Source organism: Vespa mandarinia, chromosome 2 (assembly GCF_050613455.1).
Source record: "Vespa mandarinia isolate Hongniang chromosome 2, ASM5061345v1, whole genome shotgun sequence".
Lineage (NCBI taxonomy): Eukaryota > Metazoa > Arthropoda > Insecta > Hymenoptera > Vespidae > Vespa > Vespa mandarinia.
Window position 1 is genome coordinate 12,985,849 of NC_140811.1, and position 26,631 is coordinate 13,012,479.

At 32.4% G+C, this 26,631-nt stretch overlaps 1 protein-coding gene across 2 annotated transcripts in view; it reads left to right on the plus strand.

Moving 5' to 3' along the window:
• Gycalpha99B (guanylate cyclase 1 soluble subunit alpha 2) overlaps positions 1-26,631 on the plus strand; it is a 109,829-nt gene that overhangs the window by 66,112 nt on the left and 17,086 nt on the right. The window contains exon 1 of one of the 2 annotated variants that reach the window (XM_085664813.1): positions 15,654-16,852. The exons of the other annotated variant lie outside the window; for it this stretch is intronic. Coding sequence (XP_085520939.1) covers positions 16,622-16,852 — 231 coding nt within the window. The 5' untranslated portion in view covers positions 15,654-16,621. Of the gene's footprint in view, positions 1-15,653; positions 16,853-26,631 lie in introns of those variants that run through there. 2 annotated transcript variants of the gene reach the window in all.

Genomic DNA, 26,631 nt, shown 5'->3' on the forward strand with positions numbered 1-26,631 from the left:
GGAAGTTCCGGTACGATCACGAAATATTTTCTACCACTTAGGAAGAAAGTGCATTCGGTATATGTAATATGTCTATCTACCTACCTACCTACATAACTGAACCTTATAATTCAGCGAAATCGTATTCTCCTGAAAACGACGAGATGTGGGTATTTTCTTTTGCTCGAAGTAAAATAGCATGTAGAAGAAAGTATTCTAAGAAATGAAAGTTTAATACAAGCACGAGAGTTTGAATGTCGGATCGGTCTTCCCATCTTCGAGTTCCAGAACATGGAGATAAGAGTCTACGCGGAGGTAAGGAGAGGAAAATTTCGACGAGAAAAGGCCTTCTTTGAGGCATGTAAATATTTAGGATTTAACAGGTACTTTGGATATTACGCAACGCTGACATTTCAAGAGTGAAGTACTATTTAAGGATGACCCGGTTTTCCAAAACCGACTTTAGTCGAGTACGATGTCTAAAAAAAAAAAAAAAGAAAGAAAAAAAAAGAAAAAGAAGAATGATAATTTCTATTTGAATTGTGTCTATCAAGAGGATTCAAGGAATCGTGGAAAAAAGAAAAATTGGAAACGTTGAATTTGGATAAGAAAACGAACAAAAGATTGATACTTTTAATTAATTCGTCTAGATAGAAAATGTTCACATTACTTCTCATTTCTTTTCTTTGAAATATCAATTTTCACGGCAAATATCTCTCTGTTACCAAATATCAAGGGGAATCAGTGACAAAGGATTTTTATAGAATTCTTAGAATAAATTATTACTCAGAAGGAACGTAGAAAAGCGTATAAAATTTTGATCAATATGATCGTTTTACGTGTCACTTGGTTCACTATATCGTAATCTTTATAGACGATATAATCATAGAAGAAAGCTGCATATACTTTTTACGTATTATTAGGAAGAGAAACAGCTACCATCTTGGTATCCCATTTTCACAACAATCTATAGATACGTACGTTGGACTGGACAGCCAAATTAATCACATCGTTCTTCTTAAAACGTATTCCTAACATTGAATCTCTTGTATCCGACCTTTTCAAAGAATTTCTTTTTCTATAAGAAAAAAATGGATATGAGAATCGTTCGAACGGAAATCTGTGTTTATTTTTCTTTTTAGTTTTCAGAATTTTTATCAATACCAGGAAAGATTACGTATACGTTATTATCATCGAACGAACTGGAATAAATGGACAAGTCGAAAGAATAAATGGAAAACAGAATGTAATAGAAATAAAGAGAAATTAATAACATACACATATAAGTGATTTTGACGACTAAACGAATTATCGTATTACATGTGTATAATCGTGGTAATCAACATATTTTTTAAAAATATTTGTTTTTCACTTATTATCGTATACTATAAAACAGTATAATGTGATAAAGCATTACTTTTTATTCCCCAAATTCGATTCATATCTAATGTAATAGAACGATCCAAATGACTATAATTACCAGTTTTTATGAGGCGTAACTAAGAGCTTTTATAGAAGAGGTAAAAGCAGTCGAATATCAATGATAAATTTCTTCTTACTGTATATATATATATATATATATATATATATGCATTTACTTCCATTATGACCAATGATCAATTCTCTTTTTTGAAGAAGAAATAAGGAAAGTTGTGTAAGTATACCTTGATACTAAAAAACGAATACTCAGAGTTTTACGAGAGTGTTCATTTCCTTCTAATAGCATCCCCACTATCACAACACCACTCTTTCGTCCAGAGTTACAGAGTACGGAAGAACGGTTTTAGTATACCTAGAACGAAACGATGCCACGTTGGCGATCGATCTACAAAATTAAATGGCTCCATGTGATTTAAGGCTCCTCGTATGTTTCTCAGAGAGTGAGTGATAATCGTTGCTACTAACGACAAAGTTTTGTAAGATAAGGGGAAAACAGAAAAAAATAAAACATGAAGAAAACAGACAAGGCGTTATTGTTAAACCGAAAGAATCACAAGATTGAATAAATTTTTCTTCCTGACTCCCTCAAAAAAAATCAATATTTTGAAAGAGGAAGGAGAATAAGGAATCTTGAAAAATGTCACAAAGGGAAGTGAAATAAAGTTTTCCCCTTAAAAATTAATGGACTCGACGATGGGAAGAATTTAGGAATTCTTCTTCAAGTTTTGTCCTTTTATTGGAAGCTTTTGTTAGACTTCAATCGGGCAAACGCCTCTTAAATGGCCAACAAGAAGGCTGTTTATTTTTATAATATACTATAGAAGGAAGCAATTGTTCGATAAGTGGAAAGACTGCGCAATTTGTAATAGAATATTTCCATGATAAAAGAAAAATCAATTCTCTAAACTTTTTTTTTTTTTTTTTTTTTTTTTTTTATTGAAATTACGATCGTATCTTTCTTTTCGTTGGACTTCTCAAAGCATTAAAAAAGCAATTAATTTACACATTGCCACTTAAATTGCCATTTTAAATGAATCAAATTAATAACTCAATATTGCTAGGAATATTTGAATAAAAATCAAGTTCTCATTACTCTTTCCAAAGCTCATAATCAATTTTGTTCCGGAACTAAGAATTCTTGTATATATATATTTATATTTGAAGAAATACTTGCACTCAATATATAATGTAAGAGATATTCGTTATAGAAGGCTACTTATTTTAACCTCGTTAGGAAATCTCATTAATTCGATAACGCGCATCGTATAATTACAATATATATATATATATACATATATATATATATATATATACATATACATATATATATGTATATATCTACGTTGTAAACATTTAATCAATTTCTGATTAACTTCATAAATGATCAGACGGTTCATAGAGATCCTATTATTAATAATTCTTAAGTAATATTGAAAGCGAACATTAAAAAATCATTTCATTGATGTCGCTCGAATTAAACTGAGCCAATTTTCAAAGTTCGCGATGTACTTTCTATATAAGTATTTTATATAAGTATGATTATATCTCGAAATTTGATACGAAGCAAAAACTAAAAACGAAAGAAAGAGATTACGACGGGCGAGGACGAACTCCGTTCTCACGTAATCGGACGTGGGAGAATAACCGAACTGAGATTAACCCACTTTTGATTCCCAGACTATTTTGGATGGACGGAATGGAACGGTAATACGCGCGCGCAGCTCAACGACGTTTCGCTCGATTATACCGGCCGAGTAATAGAGAGAAAGGAAGAAAGGGATAGACACAAAGAGAGAGAAAGAGAGAGAGAGAGAGAGAGAGAGAGAAAGGGAGGAAGAGACAGTGATAGCGTGAGATAAAAATTCGAAGAGATATAGCTGAGCGTAAAAAGCATCTTCCTGGAAAAATAGATAATTTCTTCGTAGAAAAAGCAAGAAAAAGATCGACGCATATTCGTCATCCTCGAGGAAGAAGGTCATTGGATGCGTTTCCCGAAGCGTAACGAAAAGGACGGAAATTTGAGGATGATTTTAGAACGTTTCCACGTCGGTAAGTTGCGTAAATGACTTCACCGAAGATCCAGCCTGATTGATTTAAACGAGACGTTGCGAGGACGCCACGAAAATACAATATTACATAGTAACTCGTATCTTTGCATTTTTCATAAAAAGTAAAGATGATACATGGATGACGTACGAGATGACATTCACTTTTTTTTTCATACGTTATTCTGCTTACGCAATATGAAAGAAGATAATGGTGTTTTCGCATCGCGAAATTTTCCCGGTTATATGGTCCAACAAAAATGGTACAGACTTTCTACTCGATTTTGCTCTTTTCGTATATGAAATTCCGAAAGAAAATCTTCTTCGGTTTTGCAATTTTTAAATTTTGTATTATAAATCCAAGATAAACATCTCCTCTAGATCCATACTCCTCTTGATCGATTGTAATTATCTCGAATAATGGATAACATTAGTAGATAAAATGATAAGTTTTAATAAATCGTATAAAAAAAGGAATGCGTTTTTATATAGAATTAATCACAGATAACGATATCGATGGAGTTAAATTTATTTCGTCTAGACAAGTCATTGAATTAATATCGAACGAAAAGGAATCACAACTTCGATAAAAACAATTGAGCCATTCAATATGTGAACAATATAGAAACGAAACGGACAAACGTATCACATAAAGAGTCCGATATAACATGGTATAAATTCGACATTACAGGAATAAATCAATAAGGCAGATATTCCTAGGTGGACGAGCCAGGGCTGGTGAGGTCGGTGCATAAATTCATGGATGTGAAAATGGTGAATCGTCTTTTGCCGATTAAAAAGAACAATGCCATGCGTCAAATATCGACAATCGATCGATCCTCTCTTGCAAGAAAGCGAGAAAAACCTTTCCCCTTGTCTTTATCACCATCCGAGCTCAAAGAAGAAACCGGAGGTGCGATAATAGTGGTGACCCTAACGCAGAAATGATTGACGTCATTGGATGCCTCGCGAGATGGCCCGCATTATTGATTTTATATCGCGTTTAGAAAGGCTGCTTTGAACGACATCGCGTCTCAAGAATTCCACTCCGGTATCCTCCTCGATTTTTCTAATGAAACGCGATAGGAAATTCTACCTTCTCTACGGGGAACGATCATCAATTATCTTTCAGCGTGATCTTAACATCCGACGACAATCAACGTCGATTTTTCAAGTTTTTACTTCGTTCGAGACACTGCCTATATAACTAGGCAAAGTCTACGACGATGGATCCCATCCTCAACGATTATTGAACGTTCCCATTAAGGATATCGGTCAGGTTCAAAGAAAAGGGGACGTGCTCAATGCTCGGGAAATTGAAGTTTGGTGTAAGTGGAATCGATCGAACTACGACTTTAAGCTTTTCTCTCAGGTGGTGGCTCACTGATTGTGCTTCAAGAATATCCGCCTATGTTGTAAATGTATACGTGTATTGCATGTCTATAGCTAATAGTAAGTACGTCGCTTCATAGACCCTCGAATAACCTTCTACCGTCATGTGCTTGCCTTAAGGCTCACCACTGTTACCTCTTTCTTCTTCCTCTTCTTCTCTTCTTTTTTTCTTTTTTCTCTTCTCTTCTTTTTTTTTTCTTCTGTAGCAGGTGATAAAAGGTGGTAGGATCGATGGAACCTTTTATCTTTTTTGCCTCGTAACAGAGATTTTCCAATGGATTATGACCGGATCGAATTTCTTTGGGTAAAGTAGCATTGCTCGAGAATGTTAGCAAGATACTTCGACTGGATTTCAATCCTTTGAGAGTCCGATTTAAATCGGGCTCTCTGAGATACGAGGCGATTAAGAACGATCTATTCGCACCGTGTTTGTCTCCTCAAACGCGTTGAAAGAGCTTTTTACTCCTATTTTTCTAAAGAACATCCTTGGGAATTATTCGTTTGTTTGGCGCATCGATCGACTTCCTGCTTTCTGGAAAAAGATCTTTCAACGTTAGTCGTGTTGATACTTTGAAAAAAAAGAAAAAAAGTAAAAAGAAGAAAAAATAAATTCGAATTTTAAATAATCTTAAATCATATGGAAAGAATTTTTTAATTTTTTAAGGTCAATGATCGTCGATTTGACCTTTACTCACGAACAAACATTATCCTGAAATTCATTGAAGTTTACATCGAATTCTATGAATTAATGTAGATCAGAGATATCCTTGCAAGACAGATATTAGAAACACCTGTTTGTCGCTAATTTGTCGAGGCGAATGCTAAGAATTTATTGTATATAAGCAATGAATGTCTTAACAGATGGTTATGAAAGCACACCTGTTTATCATTGATTCTCTGACTCTCTGAGTTCTGAGAATTTATATAGGTCAACGATTTTCTTATATAGCACCTGTTAAAAGTATAGATTATATTGTAGCTTCCTTTTACATCTCATTAAGCTTTTTAAGTTCTAGTTATTTCCTTTTTATTCTCCTAGATGCGTATCTATCTATATATTTATCTATCTATCTATCTATCTATCTTGAAATAGTGTCAATGATATTACCTTATTCTGTCTAATTTAAAATACAGTATAACCACAGATCGATAAAACCATTACCAACAGTCTCGCATTCGAACAAACCTTTTTAAAAATATAAAAAAAAGAGAAAATTTCGATTGGAAATAGCTAGTTAAAATATAGTCTCTGTCCGGGTTCACGCTAAAGGCTTGTCGATACGAAATGTCGCCAGAAAACGAACGCGCATCAACACTTATCCGGAGCAAATATCCGGGACATCTCGCGGATCGAATCACCCCTTTTCCTTACCGCCCTACTGCTCATACACCGAAACGGCCAGAGCAAATTGCACTTTTATGGAACCTTGCCATCGGGTACGCATATCGCACCTATCCTTATGGATATTTGTCGGTTATGAAGAAACGATGTTACACTACTGCAAAAGCGACCTATTCAAGATTTTGTCTGAGAGAAAAAGAAAGAGAGAGAGAGAGAGAGAGAGAGAGAGAGAGAGAGAAAGAGATGGCACTTTGACGACCGCAACGGAAAATAGTTCTTGCATGGAAAAGTAGCTACTGAAATGTTAAATACAAAAAGAAAAAAGCATAATCGATTTTTATCGTTCAAAAATGAACCATATTACTAATGGACGTTGAAATCATTTTAAAGTGTTCGGATGATGATTCTACATGATTGATAACATATTTTTCGTTTTGATAGGTATGCCCTTTTCACGCTTTTTCACACTTATTTTAACTTAAACGAAACAATTTGGAAAAGGCAATGTGATCGTTCTAAATTTAACTCAGAAATACCATTTGTACAACGAAGAAGACGGACCATCGACGGACAGCAATTTCTTGCTCGATTAGTCACCTTCAGGAACACTCCTAATATCTAATGTAATGATTTAAGATCAAGCATCGAAGTTTCGATTCGGTCGATTACCTTGATCGTTTGTTAGATAAAACATTTGTGATTTCTCAATTAAGGTGATAATGCAACGTATCGGACCACGTGCTAATTGTATATATCGACAGATCACAAGTAATAAAGTGTGCCTCAAGATAATGTAAATTCGTTATTATTAATAAATCAAAAAAACCGAACATTATTCAGTTTAAACTAAAGAAGAATAAATAGTTGCCATTCGACATTAAAGATCTCTATGTTGTCAGGATAACTAACTCTGCTTTTCTCATAGTCAAGTTCCATAAGGATTATAGAGTTAACTTCTATGGTGTTTAAAATTTCTTCCTATACAACATTACGAGAATGACGTGGATTCTCTGACGCAGGACGAACAGGACTTTGAAACTGCTTTGTCTCTTAACTTGGGAAAAGGCAACGTATAGCATTTTATACTCGCTCTTCTTTCTACGGTGTCGTGTTCTTCTTATTGAAGTTAAAGTTTTGACGTTTCGCAAAATGTCTTCCTTCTAGTTGAATAACTTTTGATAAAAATTAAACATATGTCTATCGTTAAGACGGTCATATAAAGTTCAGTAAATATCGTAGCGTGTTACTTCAATTTCAGTGTGTAATGATAAAATCTTATCTGCTTATAATTATTCCCTAAATAAATTTTCCCTAAGTCAAAACCTTACTAGATCCATTTATCGTGCTTAAAAAATGCTGAATTTGTCTTCGATACATTAAAATCTTTAAATTTTTTAAATTCGTCGAATATCGCACATTGTGAAGTTCGCCGCGCTATGTTAGTTATGGTATGTAAAATAATAAAGTATTTAAAATGATACTATATATATATATATATACATATTGTGACATGGAATAGTTTTACTACGTAGCTTAGAAAATTATAAATTAAACTTTGCGAAATTTGCACCAATATCATAAAAAATGATTTAATTTCATTTAACAACGAAATTTACACTGACCAAGATATATGGATATTTTAAAATTTGGACTATAAATTGTTCACAAATAAAAAGTTCACATTGAATTATAAACAAATCACAAATTACAAATCACAAATCACAAATCACAAATCACAAATCACAAATCACAAATCACAAATCACAAATCACAATCACTATTACAATCTCGATCAAAATTATAAATCACAACGAATATAGAAATATGCAAACATACAAAAATTATTTGCTTAATAATATAGAATTTATTCCTACGAATGAAAAGACAAATCGTTTTAAAACATTCTCTAGCACGTTCGTAAGTGTTCATATAAAATAATAATAATTTAAAAAAAAATGTCTCGGTATGGGAACGAATAAAATAAAAGTTTTAATTTCAAGCGGATCACGTATAAGCTACAATTTACATATCATACATAGGTTCGAAATCTAAAACCCGAGATGTTCCAAATATGTCAGTTATAGCATGATTGATCTGAAAACGATTTTCAATACATATCAATGGAAAATCTATATTTATTTATGAACAGACGTTGAAAATATTAGATATGTTAATGTAATGTTTTAACACTACATTGAAAAAATTATAGCGTTTGAATAAAAAATTATAAATAGAATTTTTGACAATTAATTCATCATGTGTGATATAACACATCTACTATTCAAAATTAATATTAATTATTAAAGAAGCCAACCTGTCACGTATTTAATGTTAAGTAGACACCTTCGAACAAACTGTCTACCGTTGTAAGATACTCCAACTTCTACGTGCGCTGACATTTAAATCCCTTTCTACTCCGCTTTCTTCTCTCTTCTTATGAATAAACATCGGTTGACTTTTTTATGAATAAACATTGAGACTTCTCCGAGTCGATATTCGCCAAGTAGTGTACGTAGGTACACCCATCAACGCGTAAAACTTTAAATATCTGTCCTGGAATTTCTTAAAAGAATCATACAAGATTTTACATTAAAATTCGAAAAGATGAGATAATGTATTAAAAATTCTCCAGAAATCTTCATAAAAAATCTTTCGACACAATGACGTCCCTGAACTTTTAACCCTAACGAAGAACAATAAAATCGGCAATAAACCAACAATTTTCATCGGTTTAATCACCACCATAAGAACGAATGAAACACAAAACGATCCCCTTAACAAGATTAAATTTCTCGAGTCGTCATAGCAATAAGTAAATTTATTACGAACTTATAAGGGAAAACTGTACATATGTAAGTCGTTTTGTTCGAAGATTAAAACTTATTACAGATATCGAGATTTAAAAGAATTTAATCGTTATATAAAGCGTTCCCTTATGAATCATTGAAGCGATTAAACTTGAGAAGCTCCGTTAATGTAGTAAGTAGATAAATAATACCGTAAGATAAGAGAACTAAAATATGATAAAGCTATTTCGCGGAATCGCGAACGATGTAAATTAAACGACGTCTCGTATCACGTTTTTATTACCAACTATTCGTCTAATAAAGAAGGCAAATTTCCTATATCGAAGAACCTATGTACGTTTCTTTTCCCATTCTATTTTTGTTTTTTTTTCCCTGAGCATCGCGACAGAATATTTTCTAACTCTTTCGAATGCTACACGTCGGAGAACGAGAACAGAATGACGATTAAACGATCGCGACAATCGAACGGTATCTCGATCGTTTGGCAAGTCGCCAATGATCAAACAATTATTTAAACATCGCCAGAGGATTTTCGATATAATCCATTGTCTCTGTTAAATGTCTGCTCGCTATGGTATCTATCGATTATTTGTGTGGGAACGATCGAGAAGAGAAAAGCCATAATGGATTTCATCAAATAATAGACTGTATATATTTACATGATGGACACTGATATGAAACGCCACAAAGTGAATCTCTCCAATGTGAACGGAGAAATATTATAGAAATTGCGGAACAAACTACTTTATCTACGAAAGGACCCTGTACCGTTTTTACGGGTAAATATCACATACATATACATACACACAGATACCACATATATCAAGTTGAAAAGCATAAACCTTATATGTTTATTAGATGGATCGTTCAAAACTTGTAGCGCATAAACGATTCATAAGATTTTTTTTCAAAATGACAACAACTACAAAATATCAAAAAATGATTTTTTTTTTTTTATTTGAAATTTTTATTATATATCTGAAAAAAGAATCATGATATGTTATCATCGAATTATGAACATAAAAGAGAATTCTATCTTTTTCACAAGTTATTATATCGATTTATTATTAAGAAAAATTGCAATACATAATTATGCTTGTAATTGTTTTAAAACTCTGTCATCATCTACTTTTTTTTACTTTAACGACTAACAACGAAACGATATTTTCATTTACTTTAAACAACGCTTTTAACGATGATCATCAATTTTTCGTTGCTACAGATTAAAAAAATGAAACAAAAAAAGTAACCAAAAGAATCTATATCTTTTAATTAGAATAGTAAAGTAGAAAAATATTTATTACATGGAAATATGATAAAAGGATGAAGTTGCTTTAGAAAAGATAGCTGTGTATTACGAGTTTTAGTACCGAAATTATCCAAACGTTCGTATCAAACTAAAAGTACTTCCTTTACCCCTTTAATCGTACTAAGTTTTACCTCTACGTTTACAAAGTTTCTAAGTTAATCATGTTTGCGTTCTAAAGAAAACAATCGCCTTTATGTGAATTTCTTATAGGGAATCGCGAATATTAGTTTTCCAAAGAGCAAAAAATATATTCCTTGAGATCATACTAATTATTCAAACTGTTAATTAGAAAGTAGAATTAAATTTTAACGAGAAAAAAAATGGAAAAAAATTTTATTCGTAATTCGTGAAGATTTTTAAATGATGGATTATTATAATGTAAGAAACGTATATCAACGTATTATTAATAAATAATTTTACAAATTATTTACATACGTATTCATGTTGAAATTTTGCAAAATATACAAATCCTGAGCAATAATCGTCGACACCATAATACGTTCGAACATCAAAATGAAATTTCCTACGCAGCCGATGAAATTAATCGAGCAAATGGAAGGTACCACTTCGTAAATCGGTGCTCTAGTGCTTCCAATTAAAATGGACGACAAGTCTGCCATCGCTCGACTCGAATTTACGAGCGCGTTCATTCCGTCCGTTCAAGTGTCTTCGCCTCGAAAATCGTTTAATTCCATTTATCTTTTTTTTTATTCTTTATTTCCAACCAGAGCTTCGAGGCCATCGATCTTGTCAATTTCAATCGAGATGATTTTACATTACATCATTAATACTAATGTTATGTTCTTATACATTGCAGGTATATATAATATATAAATTTGTATATTTATAATATATGTATATGTACTCTCGAGATAATGGCAAATATGACAAATATAACAGAGAACAAAATACGCAAAAGATTTTCTACGTAATAACAAACTTCCAATTCGTGATATCGTTTAATTATACGTCTAACAATTCCATGGAGAATACAAATAAAATATCGTCTAATCACGAAGCAAGCATATACGTGATTCGACTGGAAAAATTTTATTTCGCGTGTAGCCATTGCTCTATTGTGTTAATCATTTCTTTCTTCCTTCCGTTAGTTGTTTTCACCGACAAAAATTAAGAGATCAGCAAAGTGAAAGCGTGACAACCGTGGCATTGCATCGTGCATTTAAAATTTTCTCCGTGAAAACTTCGAAGTCGTTAAAAGTTCACAAGTTCCACCGAGACAGTTGCAAAGTCGATAAATTCTCTATAGCTGTAAATTTCACGAGCACAATGTTACGTCTGAAATAGAAAAATAAGTAACGAAATAGAAGCCAGATTTATATTTATGTTATGCCCTTTCAGGGAGCTTTCTCTCTCTCCTAAAGAATTGTTACCTTACATTAGATCGAAAGCCTAGAATAAATGTGACACTTTCTATGCATTGGAAATTGCGCTGAATACAGTTACTAACAATAAATATTAAATTACCAATCCATGGTGGCGAACATTTCAAAACATCCTCCCTATACCATAAAAAGAAAATAAAGCTTTATTCAATTCTCGAAGAAACGTGTATTATTTATTTTCATCCAATATTATCCGCGAATAAGACAGATCCACTTTTTAATACTTAATGATCCTGCCGATTCAACAGAAATATTCTTTTAAAGATTTCATTTTTACTTTGATATAAGAAAAGTGTCAATATTTTTCCAAACAGAAATTCTTTTTTATTTCTTATGGAAATTTTTATTTCTGTTATTTATTCTTTTATAATTAAGCATTATATTCAAAAATGTTTCATTCGTTTTCTTTTAATTTACTATTGTACGATTGAAAGCGATATTGAAAGCTTATTCTCACCTAGAAAAGTTCGCCTTTGATTCTAACAGAATCTTCGATATTACTACAACCTAACTATAGAAAATACAGTTCGAATGGAACGAGCTGAAAAAGAAATGGGAGAATATCGCTACACAAAGGCTATTGCCATTACACTCGATTCTACTGTTTCGAGTCATCTCAATGAGGAAAGAATAAAAAAAGAAACTGATAAAACTTTGTGAACGAAACGTAACAATTTTTAAGAAGAAAAATAAGATGAGGCCATATTAGCCTTTACTTATTTCATATTATATTCGTTCGTTTGTTCCACGTATGACGCATATATGCATAATATAATACACTATGTCAACACTCTATTAATATAATGTATAGTTATAATGTCATATAATATATACGTCAATACATTGTTGATGACTGACTTTAAATTTTCAAGATATTTTGTTTTTTTTTTTTTTTATTTGCAATGAAGAGAATAACTCTCTTCACGAACGTAGTTACATACTATTATACTGATCCATCGTAATTTCGGAGAGAAATCTATCGATAAATCATATCATAATTGGATATATAAATATGTCATTATGTTTACAATAATTATTTACTATTCTATTCTTTATATGAATGAAATAAAATGTATGCTGATATGTCTTCTTCTATCATTGATTTTCTATATCTATGAGACTAGGACGTGACATGAGTAGAAAGCAAAAGATAGGCTTTAACTTCCGAGCTTCACACACTTTCCATTGTGTCGAGACGAAAATGCAATCCTTTTAATACGCAGTCAAACGAAAAGATTACTGCCAGTGAATGTAACGAAAATATTCTCTCATGCAACTCACGTAACTGAAATAGTCTGGAGTTCTTCCTTGTTCTTTGTGAAAAGAAAACAAAAATAAGAGTAGTAAAACGCAATATTGCATATGAATATTCCTACAATATTATCATTATATATCCAGATGCGTAAACATGGAAGAACTCATTACATGAAAACCAAATATCATGAATTATCAATTTCTCAAAATATTGATATATCAAACATGAATGACTGCAACACTGATAACGTTGTGTACAATGTTCCTATAAACGTGTCGATGTAAAAAGTATATTTAACAAATAATAGAAATATTAATGAATAATAATCACAATGTACAAAATAATACATTTGACTCTTTATAGTTATATAGATAATAAATTATCTAACCGACGATAAGCTTAATGAACAAATAAGATTCTAGATAATATTATATAATACGAAAAATGTATGATATACATATATATATATCTTATTGGCATACAAAGCTCTGATTAAAATTTGTAAATTGATTAGAAATCTACACAAGCAATATTATGTTAGCAATAAACATATTTACCTTAGAAAAACGATCCAAATATCAGAGTTAGTTTTCCACACACACATTCTCCTATTAAAGTTCCATAAAGTTGCTAAATAAGTTCCATAAATACATAATGTATGATATACATAATTTACAAAATATTAAATTTTGAAATAAAACGTTTTAATAGTTAATTAAATTTTCTTTTTGTACAAATTCGAATTAGCATTGATAAAGGAAAAATTAAAAATGTATCTATATCATATATATACATATTCCATATTATATATATTTTATAATTAATATATAATTATATAACTATCAATCAATTCTTTAATAACTTCAACTTTCTTGCATACTTCTTTTTTAATTATACCGAAGTCAGCTTCCTCGTTGAACTTTGATAAAATATCAACGTAATTATTATTTAAAAGATTTCTCGACACCGATATTCTTTGCTTTATCATTTTCATAACAATTACTAACACCTTTCAATAATATATAAAATATAAATGATAGTTGCAAAAAAATTTTTAAACAAAAGCTGTTATCTATCTATTTGTTACTTATATAAAATGCCATAGCATGAGTCGTTTATTTGTTGCTCATTAATGTATATGGCAAGGCACTCTACATAGTTTTATTACACATATACTTATTCTAATCGATTATTCGAAAGGTAAAATATATATATATACACATTTTTTGAACACTTGATTTTAGCTTATATTAGACTTTTATCCGACATCCCATCACCTATCGCGTGATCCAATCGAATAGATAATTACTGCAGAAAATTACAAGCTGCTAAGCTTGACTCAGAAAGTTAACATTTTTCGTTCAAAAACGCATAACGATCCTTTAAAATAATTCTAATGATCTGCCACTGGTAATAAAAAGAAATACGAATAGTGTCTAATTATCTTTATTATCGTTCTTAATGGAAGATTTAGGAACGATCTTTTCAGAATTTTCCCAAAGGTTCTAATTATTAGGCTAGCTAGCTCCCCAAAGAAGAATGAATAAAAAGAAAAAATACGAGTTACTAATTAGCACCGATCGATTCCTTGTCAAGACTACACTCTTAACAAAAGATCTACCCTCTAAGATATGACCGTAAAATAGAACAGGAATCAAACGATTTCGATCTATTGAAAGTTCACGTTAAAGTGTGATCATAGATCCGAGAAAACTTGACTTCAAAATACCGATATAGAAAAGAGGAAAAAAAATATTTTTGCTTTAAAAAAATTGTTTTGATCGCACGCTCAAAAAAAGAAAAATGTTTTATTTCGGAAAACACGTAATAGGCTGCGTTGGTCACGATTCAAAGCAATTTCGCGTTCCTTCGAAATCGATCTTTCAATCGAGCAACTTCAAGACACGTCTAACAATTCAAGAAGTTAGAAACTAAATCCTGATAGAAGAAAGTTCACGTAACTATGATATCTAATCGACGTAAGAAAGAAAACCGACAAACACTCTCATGGGAAAAGAAAAAGGGAAAGAAAAAGTACGAGTAAAGAGAAATGACATCCTTTCGTTTTTACAATACCCACGTTGCTCGGTGAAGAAATCTAGTACGAAAGGAAGCTCAACTTTCGAAGGGAAAACCTTGAGAAACCTTTGAACTGTATAGCAGACAAGGCTCTGCTTACATTGCCGCCTCTGTAGATCGAAGGGTTGTTTTATGTAGTCGGTCTTCTATTTCTAAACGAGAGAGTAAGATAAAAAAGGGTAGGAAGATGTTAAAGAATATGGAACGTACGAGTATAAATTGGGGTGAAAGGAGTAGGTAGGAGCAGGTCAGTTAAGATGAGAGAAAGAGAATAGTCTGAGGCAAATGGATAGATTTTCGTCTGGGAAGAAAGCAACAAGGAAAAAAAATGTAAAGGAAAAAAAGAAAAGGAGAAAGAATAAGAGACAGAGAAAGAGAGAGAGAAAGAGAGAGAGAGAGAGAGAGAGAGAGAAGAGTGGGTGGATGTAAAAGCGCGAGTCTGAAAACACGGACAAGCGCAGGCGTCTCACCACCACTGTTCACCTCGCTAGCAGCCCGCACCCCCGAACCCTCTTGGCCAACCATTCACCCCGCGTCCCTCTCCTACCCTTTGGAGCATCGCCGAACGCGACCGAGTCTGTGCTGTTCGTTGCGCCTCGGTCAATTCGCGAGCAGTATGGCGCTACGCGCTCCGACACGACATTGTACGCGGCACGTTCGATAGACATTCTAACCTCCATCCCGACAACGACGCGTCAACCCTGCAGCACTTCCAATAGTCATCATTTCGTCGATTGAAACCGCGTCGTTTCAGCGTTCATAGTTCCTTTTAAACGGACCCTATCTCGATTGATGATGACCCTCGAAACGCAATGAAAGGAGAATAAGAGGAGCAATTGAGAATTGAAAAGGAGGGAACGGTTAGCCGAGTATACAAAGAGACCACGAGTTTAGTGGTTAGCGTGAAACCGCGTGCACAACGTCGAATCAGGCTGTGGTCTGCAGGATAGATGCTCTAAGGAGTACTAATCGCGTTGTGGTAATAACTAACAGCTTTGAAGTATAAACACACATTCTCAGTTTCTGTTTCTCTTTGGAATTCTCTTGAAAGGGAAATATAACCACGTTGATTTTAAATGAATAAGTTTAGAATCGAAGAAAAAACTATGCCGATATTGAGGAAGATGAAAAGTATTTTGAAGGTGGAGAGAATCGTTTCAGAGGTGATATTGCTGGTAGCGTTGGGGAACGCGATGTGAGAGGAGTAGAAACTGATAGGTAAAGCGATAAAATCGAGGAAGGCGCGGAAAGAAAACTGGAGTGAGAGGGGTGAGTAGAGTCTAGAGACAGCCCCGGTGGCGGTGGTGGTGGCAGTGGTAGTAGCGGTGGTAGTGGTAGTAGTGGTGGTGGTGGTGGTAGTGGTGGCGGTGCTACTGCTGCTGATAGTGGTGGTGGTAGTGAAGCTGCCGGTAGTGGTGGAGGCGTGTAAAGTTATCGTAGAACAGCTGACCGGCGATAAACGCGTCGTGGCACGTGGCATGTCACGAGATAATTAACGGCCGACGTTCGTCATCAACATCGAACAACGGACATACCTTTTTTGATCGGTAATCCAATTCTATCCTTCAAAATGGCATGTCCATTCTCAAGAGCACACACCACGGAGATCGAGCCGTCGGACGACGAACGGGCCGTTAGCAAGTCGACGAGAATTTCTGAGGACAGAAGCAAACCCTCCAGGCAGTCCTCCGTACAAATAGCCTGCTCTCTTCTAGCAGAGGACAATGACGACATCGAGGACACGCAAACGCTTAATCTGAAGCACCTCAGAGCCGCGGTCCTCGTCCTGACAAACCCATCGGTATATTATTACGATAAAAACTAGCTTTTTTCTCGATCCTAATGCGACTCGACTGAAGCTTTACCTGTCGCTCAATTGTCACCTACCCCCCTTTTTTATCTCTTATTTGCATTCTTTTTCGTTAATGACTTTACGTACTTACAATCAATATAATCCGAATGGAAAAAGAATACGATAAAAAGATAACGTCGTTTGAATATATCATTTCTTCTTAGGAAGGTCAATATAACATTTAATATTTGATAGATATTATTTTATTACGAATCATCATATCAAATGGCTCATACTGCAATATCGATCGAAATGCATTGTAATATTTAATATTTTGAACATATTCCAAGAATAATGAAAACTCATCGTAACCCTTGCGCATCATAAACAGACAAAAACGATAGCCTCTGCGTATTCCAATTATATTTGCATATGAGAGTATATTGCAAAATTCATATAAAAATAACATAATGGCTTTTTCGTTTGTGCTCTTCACGTTTTAACAATACACAATAGAATCTGTATATATGTATATATATATGTGTGTGTGTATGTGTGTGTGTATATATTCTAACGTTAAATTTTATCGAAAATTATACGCTTCAAATTGCATTTTCAACCGTGTTCTTTTTCGCACACGTATACTATTACGTGTCGTTAGTATACGTTTTATGAGATACCGTTAACATTTTCATAAAGTCAATTACCCGAAGCATTAACGAAATAGAGTCGATGAAACTCGCTAAAATATTCCAACGTTCAGCGAAGTGTCTCCAACAGAACAACAAGCTCCGAGTTTTCTCGACTTCGCGTGAGACAATTGCCAAGAGCATAACGAAAACTCAAGTTTGTTCCTTCTCTGTCAAAGAAATGAAATGGAAGCGATACGATAAACGTAATTACATACATTGGCAGTCAATAATAACGTATTAATCAATTTTGCACTAGTAAAAAAAAAAAAAAAAGAAAAGAAAAAACAGTTTCGTTATTCATCTACTATAAATTATTATATTTTCATTGTAAAAGATATAAGTGTGCAGCGTAAATGTTTATATTCGACAAAGATACGATGTGTTTTAGCATATACACGGATGAATTGGTATTTATTTTGATTGTTTAAAAATTTATGCTTTACAATTCATAATTCTATTAACGATTGCAGAAAAACATTTACATGGATTAAATAATAATTCGTTGGGCTTTAATTAGCTTCGAAGTAATTATCATGTTTGAAATACGTATAAATACATTTCTAATACGTAATCAAATGTTATTCTTCATTCTATCGGATGAAATTGATGAAAATTAACTTTTTCTATCGGTGTAAAATCGACTGGTGAACCGTTATTGACTACCAGTGTACGATAATTTTTTCATTCTTTTTTTATACTCAACAATCTTTCATTGTCCATCACGAACTTCTTTCTTTTTGTTTTTTTTTTCCTTTCCTTTTACTCTTTCGATAAAAAGAAAGAGGTAACGAATACTGAAGTTGCTTTACACGGAGATAGAACGCGGTATCGACTATCATGAGACGATTTTCAAGCCTCTACTTTGTTGAGAATAGAACGTGTTACCAACAAAGACGATATCATTCCTTTGACGTTGTATAAAAAAAATTCTGAAATTTTTCCAGAAGAAAAAGAAAAAAGAAACAAGAACAGAGAAAAAAAGTGAAATTAATCTCAAATATTGTTAATATTTGAATTAATGAATATTAAACAATGGATTATTTTACTATCGAAAATATTCAAGGGATATTTTCGAAGTAGACGAATAAAAAAAGTTGAAAGTATCTATCTTGAAATCAGTTATCGATGAATCTTAGAAGACAGTATTAATCTACTACAGAGGATTACAGATGAAACGGTTGAGAAAAGGTAAATCCGCAGCTTAAGACGATAACACAAAGGGCAAATCCGTTAAGACATTAAGCCGTGTACGCAAGAGACGCGTACAACACGCGACTTCCTCTTTCTCTATGTCTTTAACACTTTTGCCTTTTCCCCACGTTGTTACGACTGTCTTCTCCTCAAACGATCACAAAAAGGAACAGCGGAGAAGGAACGGTTGGGCGAGAGAGGGAGTCGTTTTCAATGGGCGGAACGAAATGTAATCTGTGATACCTGTTGAGCCATCTTCGTCGTTTTCATCGTCTACGTCAACGACACAGACGACGTCAATGATGTAAGTACATACATGTCAATCGCGAGATAGCAAAAACTAATGTACAAATGAAACTATTCTTTCTAAAAAAAAAAAAAGAAGAAACGCGTTTCGACAGAATATACAAAATCCGGATAAAAAATACAGACGAATTTTGCAAAATATATATTACCGCCCGTATATTCTCATACAAAGACGTCTAGGTATAGAAAGATGAATTTAAAGGGCTGAGCGAAAATATTTAAATTAGAGCGTGAGCAAAATGCCACGATGTCGCCGGTGGCTTTACTCTCGAATGTCTGGGAGAAAGAGAAGAGTCGAATGATTAATGTTTCAGTATGTTGGAAGGCTTTGAAAGGATTTCACGTACATAAATCATACATATATAGGTATGTACATATATACATATTACGTATGTACGTATGTAGGCATACATCTACCAACGATAGTATCACCTAACATGTGTCTCGGAATTTTTTGTTAACAAAGAATAGAAAAGAAAGAAAGAAAGAAAATAAAAAAGAGAAAGAGAGGGAGAAAGAGTGAAAGAGAGAGAGAGGGAGAGAGAGAGAGAGAGAGAGAGAAAGAGAAAGAGTAAAAAAAGAAAAAATTTTTGATTAATCTCGAAGTAGTAGGATTTTCAAAAATTGTCGTTTTCCTTAACGGTGAATACGCTTATCTTAAAATTTTCATTCGTTTGTATGAGCATAAAGAAAAAATCGAATAATTACTACATATCTGACCAGTTTTTTTCGCGCTTTTAATGCGTTCCACGAGAACCATTGCTGACCGACTTTCGGCTTCGATTTCTCGCTAACCATATCGAGCGACTAACTTTTAATTTCTTATGTATTAAATAATTAATTTCGTATCGAGGCAACACAAGACAGTACTCGTCTTTTTATTTCTATTATTTTCGTCCTGTATAACCAAGTTGACGAGTTTTTTTTTTTTTTAAATGTGAACTCTCATCTTAAAGACGACGTCCTTGTAAAAATATAAACAAAATTGACGTGCTTTTTAAAGATCTTCGTTAACGTCGGTGCATCTGTCTTTTCTTTTTTTGTTTTCTTTTTTCCATTCGCTAATCGATCATCAATGTTGTAAATACGCTTTGAAATATTTAATAGGTAAAATTTATATTTACCTTTTTCCATGAATCTTCTTTCTCTCTCTCTCTCTCTCTTTTTCTTTTTTTTTTTATTCTTTCATCATGTAAACTAGGTATATCTAATAAATAAGGTTTTGCATCCAACATGCTTATAACGTTCTTAATAAAGGTGATAGATCGCTTTTAGTTCTGTATGCGATGTTAATATTGGAAGCAAAGAGGATGTTTGCTATGTATCGATGAGGTCGATTCGAAAATAGTGTCTACGTGACATTATGTAAACATGTATCCGTCGATATGAGAATAACAAATCAGAGAACGAATAATATACATAGATAATCCTGTTTATTAGTTGATGATACGTTTTTATAGATATTCTATTAATCTTGAATTATTAACGTGAGTAAATGCGTAAGAGCTTAATGTATAAGCTTACCCTAGTTTTTTACCATATTTAAGATAAACTTCTATCATGTTTACTTTTCCATACTACGTTTTCCATATGAAAAGCAAACTATCGTATATAACTCAGAATCTAAATTAAAAATAAAGTACGAAGGTTCGTTCGAGGTAATCGAAGAATGATTATAATTTTACTAAGTTGCTTATGATCCTACTTTTTTTTTATCGAATTGTTTCACCATATTTTTCTTTCACCTGCAGTTAAGAGAAAAAGAGATATTAATAAAGTGAGCTATTCGATATAAAAGGGAATTTTGTAAATACTTGAAAGAATGCGTTTAATGAAGTATGCATTTTATAGATTAATCGTACACACGTAGTAGTCATAATATTTCTTTTCAAAGAATCGATGTTTTCGATATCCGAGCTAAAAAGCTCTCATTGAGGAAAATCCGGCATAGCCTTGGACTAAAAGGGTCGAGAGCAATTAGTCCGACAGACGGTTTGGTACACAAGATTGCTTCGTAACAGAAGCACAATGTGCCGTTTCTATTATAGTTTCTACTCCCGTATATATATATATATATATATATATATATATATATATATATAAATATATATATATATGTTATATATGTTATATATAGGCTAGGCCAAATAGGGAAACTATACTGATTCTTTGAAAGCGCAATAACATCTTGCATAAATCTAAAATATACTTACGTAAATTAAATGATAAGATGAGATGAAAATTATTCAAAAGATTTTAGGGTCGAAATAAATTTGTATGGAACAAGGATGATATTAAAATATTATAGATTTAATAGTTGAATTAACGAATTTATTGTTTATTCATTCCCTATACATAGAATCTGTTGAGCGATCTCATCTTATCAATACAATAAAGCAATGTATTTGAACACAAGTTTATGTAATTCTAGTGACCATTTAAAATGTACTTCAAAGCATACCGAGGAATAGTTAAATCACTTTCCTTGTACCTTTGACAAGACATAGTACTGCATCTTAATTCAGTTTCATAGAACATCCATATCGTAGCAAGAACACTAACTTCGACCCTTTGACAATGATACCATGAACTTCGAACTAGAATGCCGATATTGAATTTGTCTTCCTTAATATACCATCGCTTCGGTTATTTCTAAAGGAAGAAGATTTGAAAATATCTTTATTATTTCACATAACGGAGTGTTATAATAATACATCGGTATGATCAATTAGATTTTTTATGAATTCATATATATTAATTATAGAAAACGCTTAATCCAAATGGGAATTACTACATAAAACTCTCAGGCGAACAGTAGAACAAATTCCATTCCGTTTATTCTGCCGTTCGTAAATTAACGTTTGGCCAGGCTTTATCGAATAATCACGTTTCGTTCTATCTACTCGTTTGTAAAATCGACGGAATATCCTCGATGGGGGAAGCAATTACTACAAGGTTTAATCAGAAAATTAAAATGCTGATAGTATTATCTAGTATTCACATTAAACGCAGTTTTAAACGAAGATGAGAGCTTCTTATTATTGCGTAATTCTGTGAATTTCTATCTCCTAAAATAATATATGTATATATAATGTATAAAAAATAATGTATATATATATATGTATAAAAAATATATATATATGTATATATATATGTGTGTGTGTGTATGTGTATATAACTACATATATATATATATTTTTTTTTTTTTAATGTTAAAATAATACTACTCATAATGTTTTGGATTAATTTTCATAAAACTATCTTTCTCATCTTTCTCTTGATCAAACTTTTATAAAGCTGGAACAAAAGAGGAAGAAAGAGAAAGAAAGAGAAAGAGAAAGAGAGAGAAGGAGAGCAAGAGAGCGAGAATGATAACAGCAAATAAAAAGTGCTATGATCCTAACAATAATAGAGAAAGTCACATAATTTTCTGGAAACAAATTATTACATAGCTAATATAAACCAAGAAATGTGAATGAACAAATGCAACGAGTATTCATGGACGACATATATGAGTTATATTACTTCGTAAAGCGAAATAAAAAGAAACCTATGTATTTATATACGTATGTACATATATATATATATATATATATATATATATATATATATAAGGTAAACACTTATCTTAGCCTCGTTGGTTGCATTCTATTTTGGAAAAGGGTGTAGACGGTGAATACTTTTCTCGAGACTAGTACTTTAAGACACTTTAACGTCAAATTATTTATATCTCGAATAAATATTGGATAAATTTTATGGAGATAACAATAATCTAGGTGTGAAAATTATATTTATAAAATTAATTTCAAAAAATCATTCATGTTTATACAAATGTTATATCTATAAGAGAAAGAAATATTTATTGCATTAGAATTTTCAAATAATTGATATATTAATTATTAGAAAATAAAATAAGAATGGATACAATGTAATATATTGTAATAGTCATTTACTTATATGTGAAAGTAATATCTTCGTAAAAATATCTTTTATAATATGGTAAAAATCTAGATAATAAGATCCATTTAGTTTTCATAATATCGTGAAGATCATCTAACAATGTCATTCGATATCCAATGATAAAAAGATAGAAAGAGGTTAAAGATCAACGAAATGCATTATCTTAAGCAAACATTCTTAATATCCGGAAGATGAGATCAAGATTTAAGATGTTCATCAAATACCAAAGAAAGAGCGATCATTGGAGTATACTTGTGTATACTTTTAATATATAGTAGAAAGAGATACTCTGATAAAAAAAAAAAAAAGAAATAGATGAAATTTAATTAAATGCATTCTGAGATAAGTTTAATTTTCCGCTTGTACGTCATGGTTTCCTTCTTTATTGTTTAGTTCTTTCTGCAGAACAAAACGGAAATAAAAGAAATAGATAAATAGAGAGAGAGGGAGAGAGAGAGAGAGAGAGAGAAAAAGAGAAAAAGGAGGCAACGCAATCGAGAGAGAAAGAGAGAGAGAAAAATGAAGCGACGCAATCGAGAGAAAGGCAGAAGAATTTGTTTGCTAAAAATCTCAAGAGAACCACTACCGTATAGTATTTTCTTATGTAATGAAATTTTAAAAAGGTCACCTCTCTCTCTCTCTCTCTCTCTCTCTCTCTCTCTTTTTACAAAGCCCAAAAGGTGCATTTGGTAATTGAACAGATGCCGACCATTCTTAAGCCTAACCATAAAAGAAATGAAAAGAACGTACGTCATATTATTTGAAAGTGTCATTTTCTTACTTTGCGTTTCTCCTTTTTCTGTAGTAACTTTGATAACCATTACCGGTTCTTGCAATTCTTTTGGCGAAAGACAGAAATATTTGAAAGTAGAATTTCGAGATATATATATATATATAGATATATATATATATATATATATATATATATAGTAGAATTTCGAGATATATATATATATATATATATATATCTCGAAATTCTACTTTCTAGCTATATATATATATATATATATATATATATATATATAGCTATTTGGTTACATAATATTCAGGAAAGGAAAACGAAATATATGTCTAATAAATGCGAGAGAGGTAAAGAAACAAATACATAAAAAAGGAAAGGAATAAGAGAACGTTAAGGAAAGATCATCGTAATAAAATTGTCCGGTCTGTGTTTTTATTTTAATGCTTAAACTTTTTGATTATTGTTCGGATGATTCGAAGAAAGGATATTTTTAATATAATTCCACTGAAATTTCCTTTCATCGAGTATTCTAATCAAACGGAAACTTCAAAATGTCTCGTCGTTTCACGATGGAACTTTATTCCATCTACAGAGAAATAAATCCAAAATAAAAATTGTAGAAAGTCATACGAACGACGGATAGACGCCCCGTAAGTTTCGACGGATTTAAGGGATTAAAGGGAAAGAACGGAAGAGAAGATAAGTTCGAATGAATTTGTGGATCGTTACCAATGGCAGAACGACGTTTTTTCCTCCCCTAATCAAAGCTATCATTCTTTCTTTTCTACCCTCGGTAATTCAAAAAATTTTCTTTCCTTTCCCATCCTTTCATTATCGTCCCTTTCATTCGATCTTCCTTTTTCGTTTCAACTTGTTCATAGCTCGTTAGTACGATTAAAGTATTAACTGAATATCTTAAATCTGTAAGCCTGCCTTCTAATCATTAGAGAGAGAGAGAGAGAGAGAAATAGAAATACAATAGGAAGAAAAGGGACAAATCGCAACAATTCGAAAACTGTGAATCTCACATAAGGGAACGCAGTAGGCGTACAGTAGCGCTAATTCCGTACGGCTATTCCTACAAATGCATACCGGAAACGATCCTATGCATGTACGTATCTATGTATAAATGTGTATGTATTCATAAGCTTATATGCGAATGAACGAGGTACATGAACGTAGGGTAATGTTACGTACCGATCGATACTTCCGTCGCTTTAACGCTGGTTCTCTGCCGCCCGAGCTAATCGCCAAAGTCGTAATGCATTTGCCGTTAAATTCAAACGTAAGCCGTAAACAGGAAAAGGCTATCTCGGAAAAATTCTTTTCCCTTCCTTCGATTCGTACGATTTATTCACTCGAATCGTATATAATCTTTCTCTTTCTTTTTCACGAAGCCTCACTCGTTCTCTTTTCAAACACTTTTACATTTTCTTCCCTTTTTCCCCCTTATCTCCTTTCTCTCCTTCTCTGAACCAAACACCCCCTCCCCCACTTCCCCAACCATTTTCTTCCTTATTAAAATCCTATAAAAATAACGATAAACTTCTTCGAGTTTATAGCATTAAAACGAGTAAATGCAAAAGCATAGAATTAAAAAATACGATAAATCATGAAAGAAACATATATATCCGATAAATAAGTCAATTTCTGGGATATCTGCGAGATAGTTTGATAATTATTATAATCCTTATTATTATTATTATTACCGAATAATGTAAATACAAAAAATTGAATTTAATTTTCGTTCTTTTCTTGGTTCAATAAAAATTTAAGAGAATTTATTAAATCTCGAAAGTTTTTCGTTACTTACGAAAAAGTTCGATATTCAAGTTAACTCGAAGCGAGATAAGATGGCGTATCACATAAGTTTCATGCCAAAAGCATACAGTTCCGGTGGGATACAATAGCCGGTCCTATCCAATGGTGCATAAAAATGTCTGAGTAGGTGCATCTTCCACCTGTCGAACGCTTCAACGAAATTCATTGAATTTCCCGATAGGTTGATAGGTATTATGTGTAAGGCTTGAGAACGCAAGACTGATAGCCGTAAACCATTTTCTTTCTCGTTTAACGATTCTCAAATTTCAACTATTCCGTTCGAATTTCCTTGTATGTTATAAGAGTAAATCGATTGCAACGTTCTCGTGAAGAGAGTATCAAGTAAGATGAAACAACGGGGACAAACGATATATTCTCTTTGAAAAGGTCGCGAAAATTTGCTGTTCTTCCTTTGTGAAAACTCTTTTTATCCTTTTCGCAATTCGACTCTTCTTTTCCTTTGGATTGAACAAAGATTCGTTGAGTGGATACGTGATTCGCTGTAAGGTAGAAAGATCTATTGTCAAATAGATTTCTATAAAGATATATTCACCTACCATGTCTTATCCCGAAAAAATCTTAAATGGATATTGGCTAAGCTTATCCTGATCTCATCGATTATTATTTAGAGAAAAGAAAGAAAGAAAATTAAAAAAGATAATATTTTTTCAATCATCCAAAAAGATAATATTTTTCTATTAAACATTGGATATATATATATATATATTTTTTCTAAATCGTATTTATAATTAACATCACATATTATAAAAGATTTAAGTTATCCAAATTAATATACGATTTTATTGTTAGAAAAGAAAAAAAACATTATTTCTGAAATAATAATATTAACATTGTTAAGTATTATTTCTAAAACTATTTAATTCATGAATTTGACCTTAAGACAAACAACGAAGCGTTAATAATTCACATCCTTTCCGTGATAAATGATCGAGCATTGAGTACGTTCTTCGAAAGAAAAAGAAAAAGAAAGAAGAAGGACGAGTTTGATACTATTGTATTTGTCATCGAAAGATTGTGACAAAAGCGAACAGAAGGTATAGTTCGTCGCTTTTCGC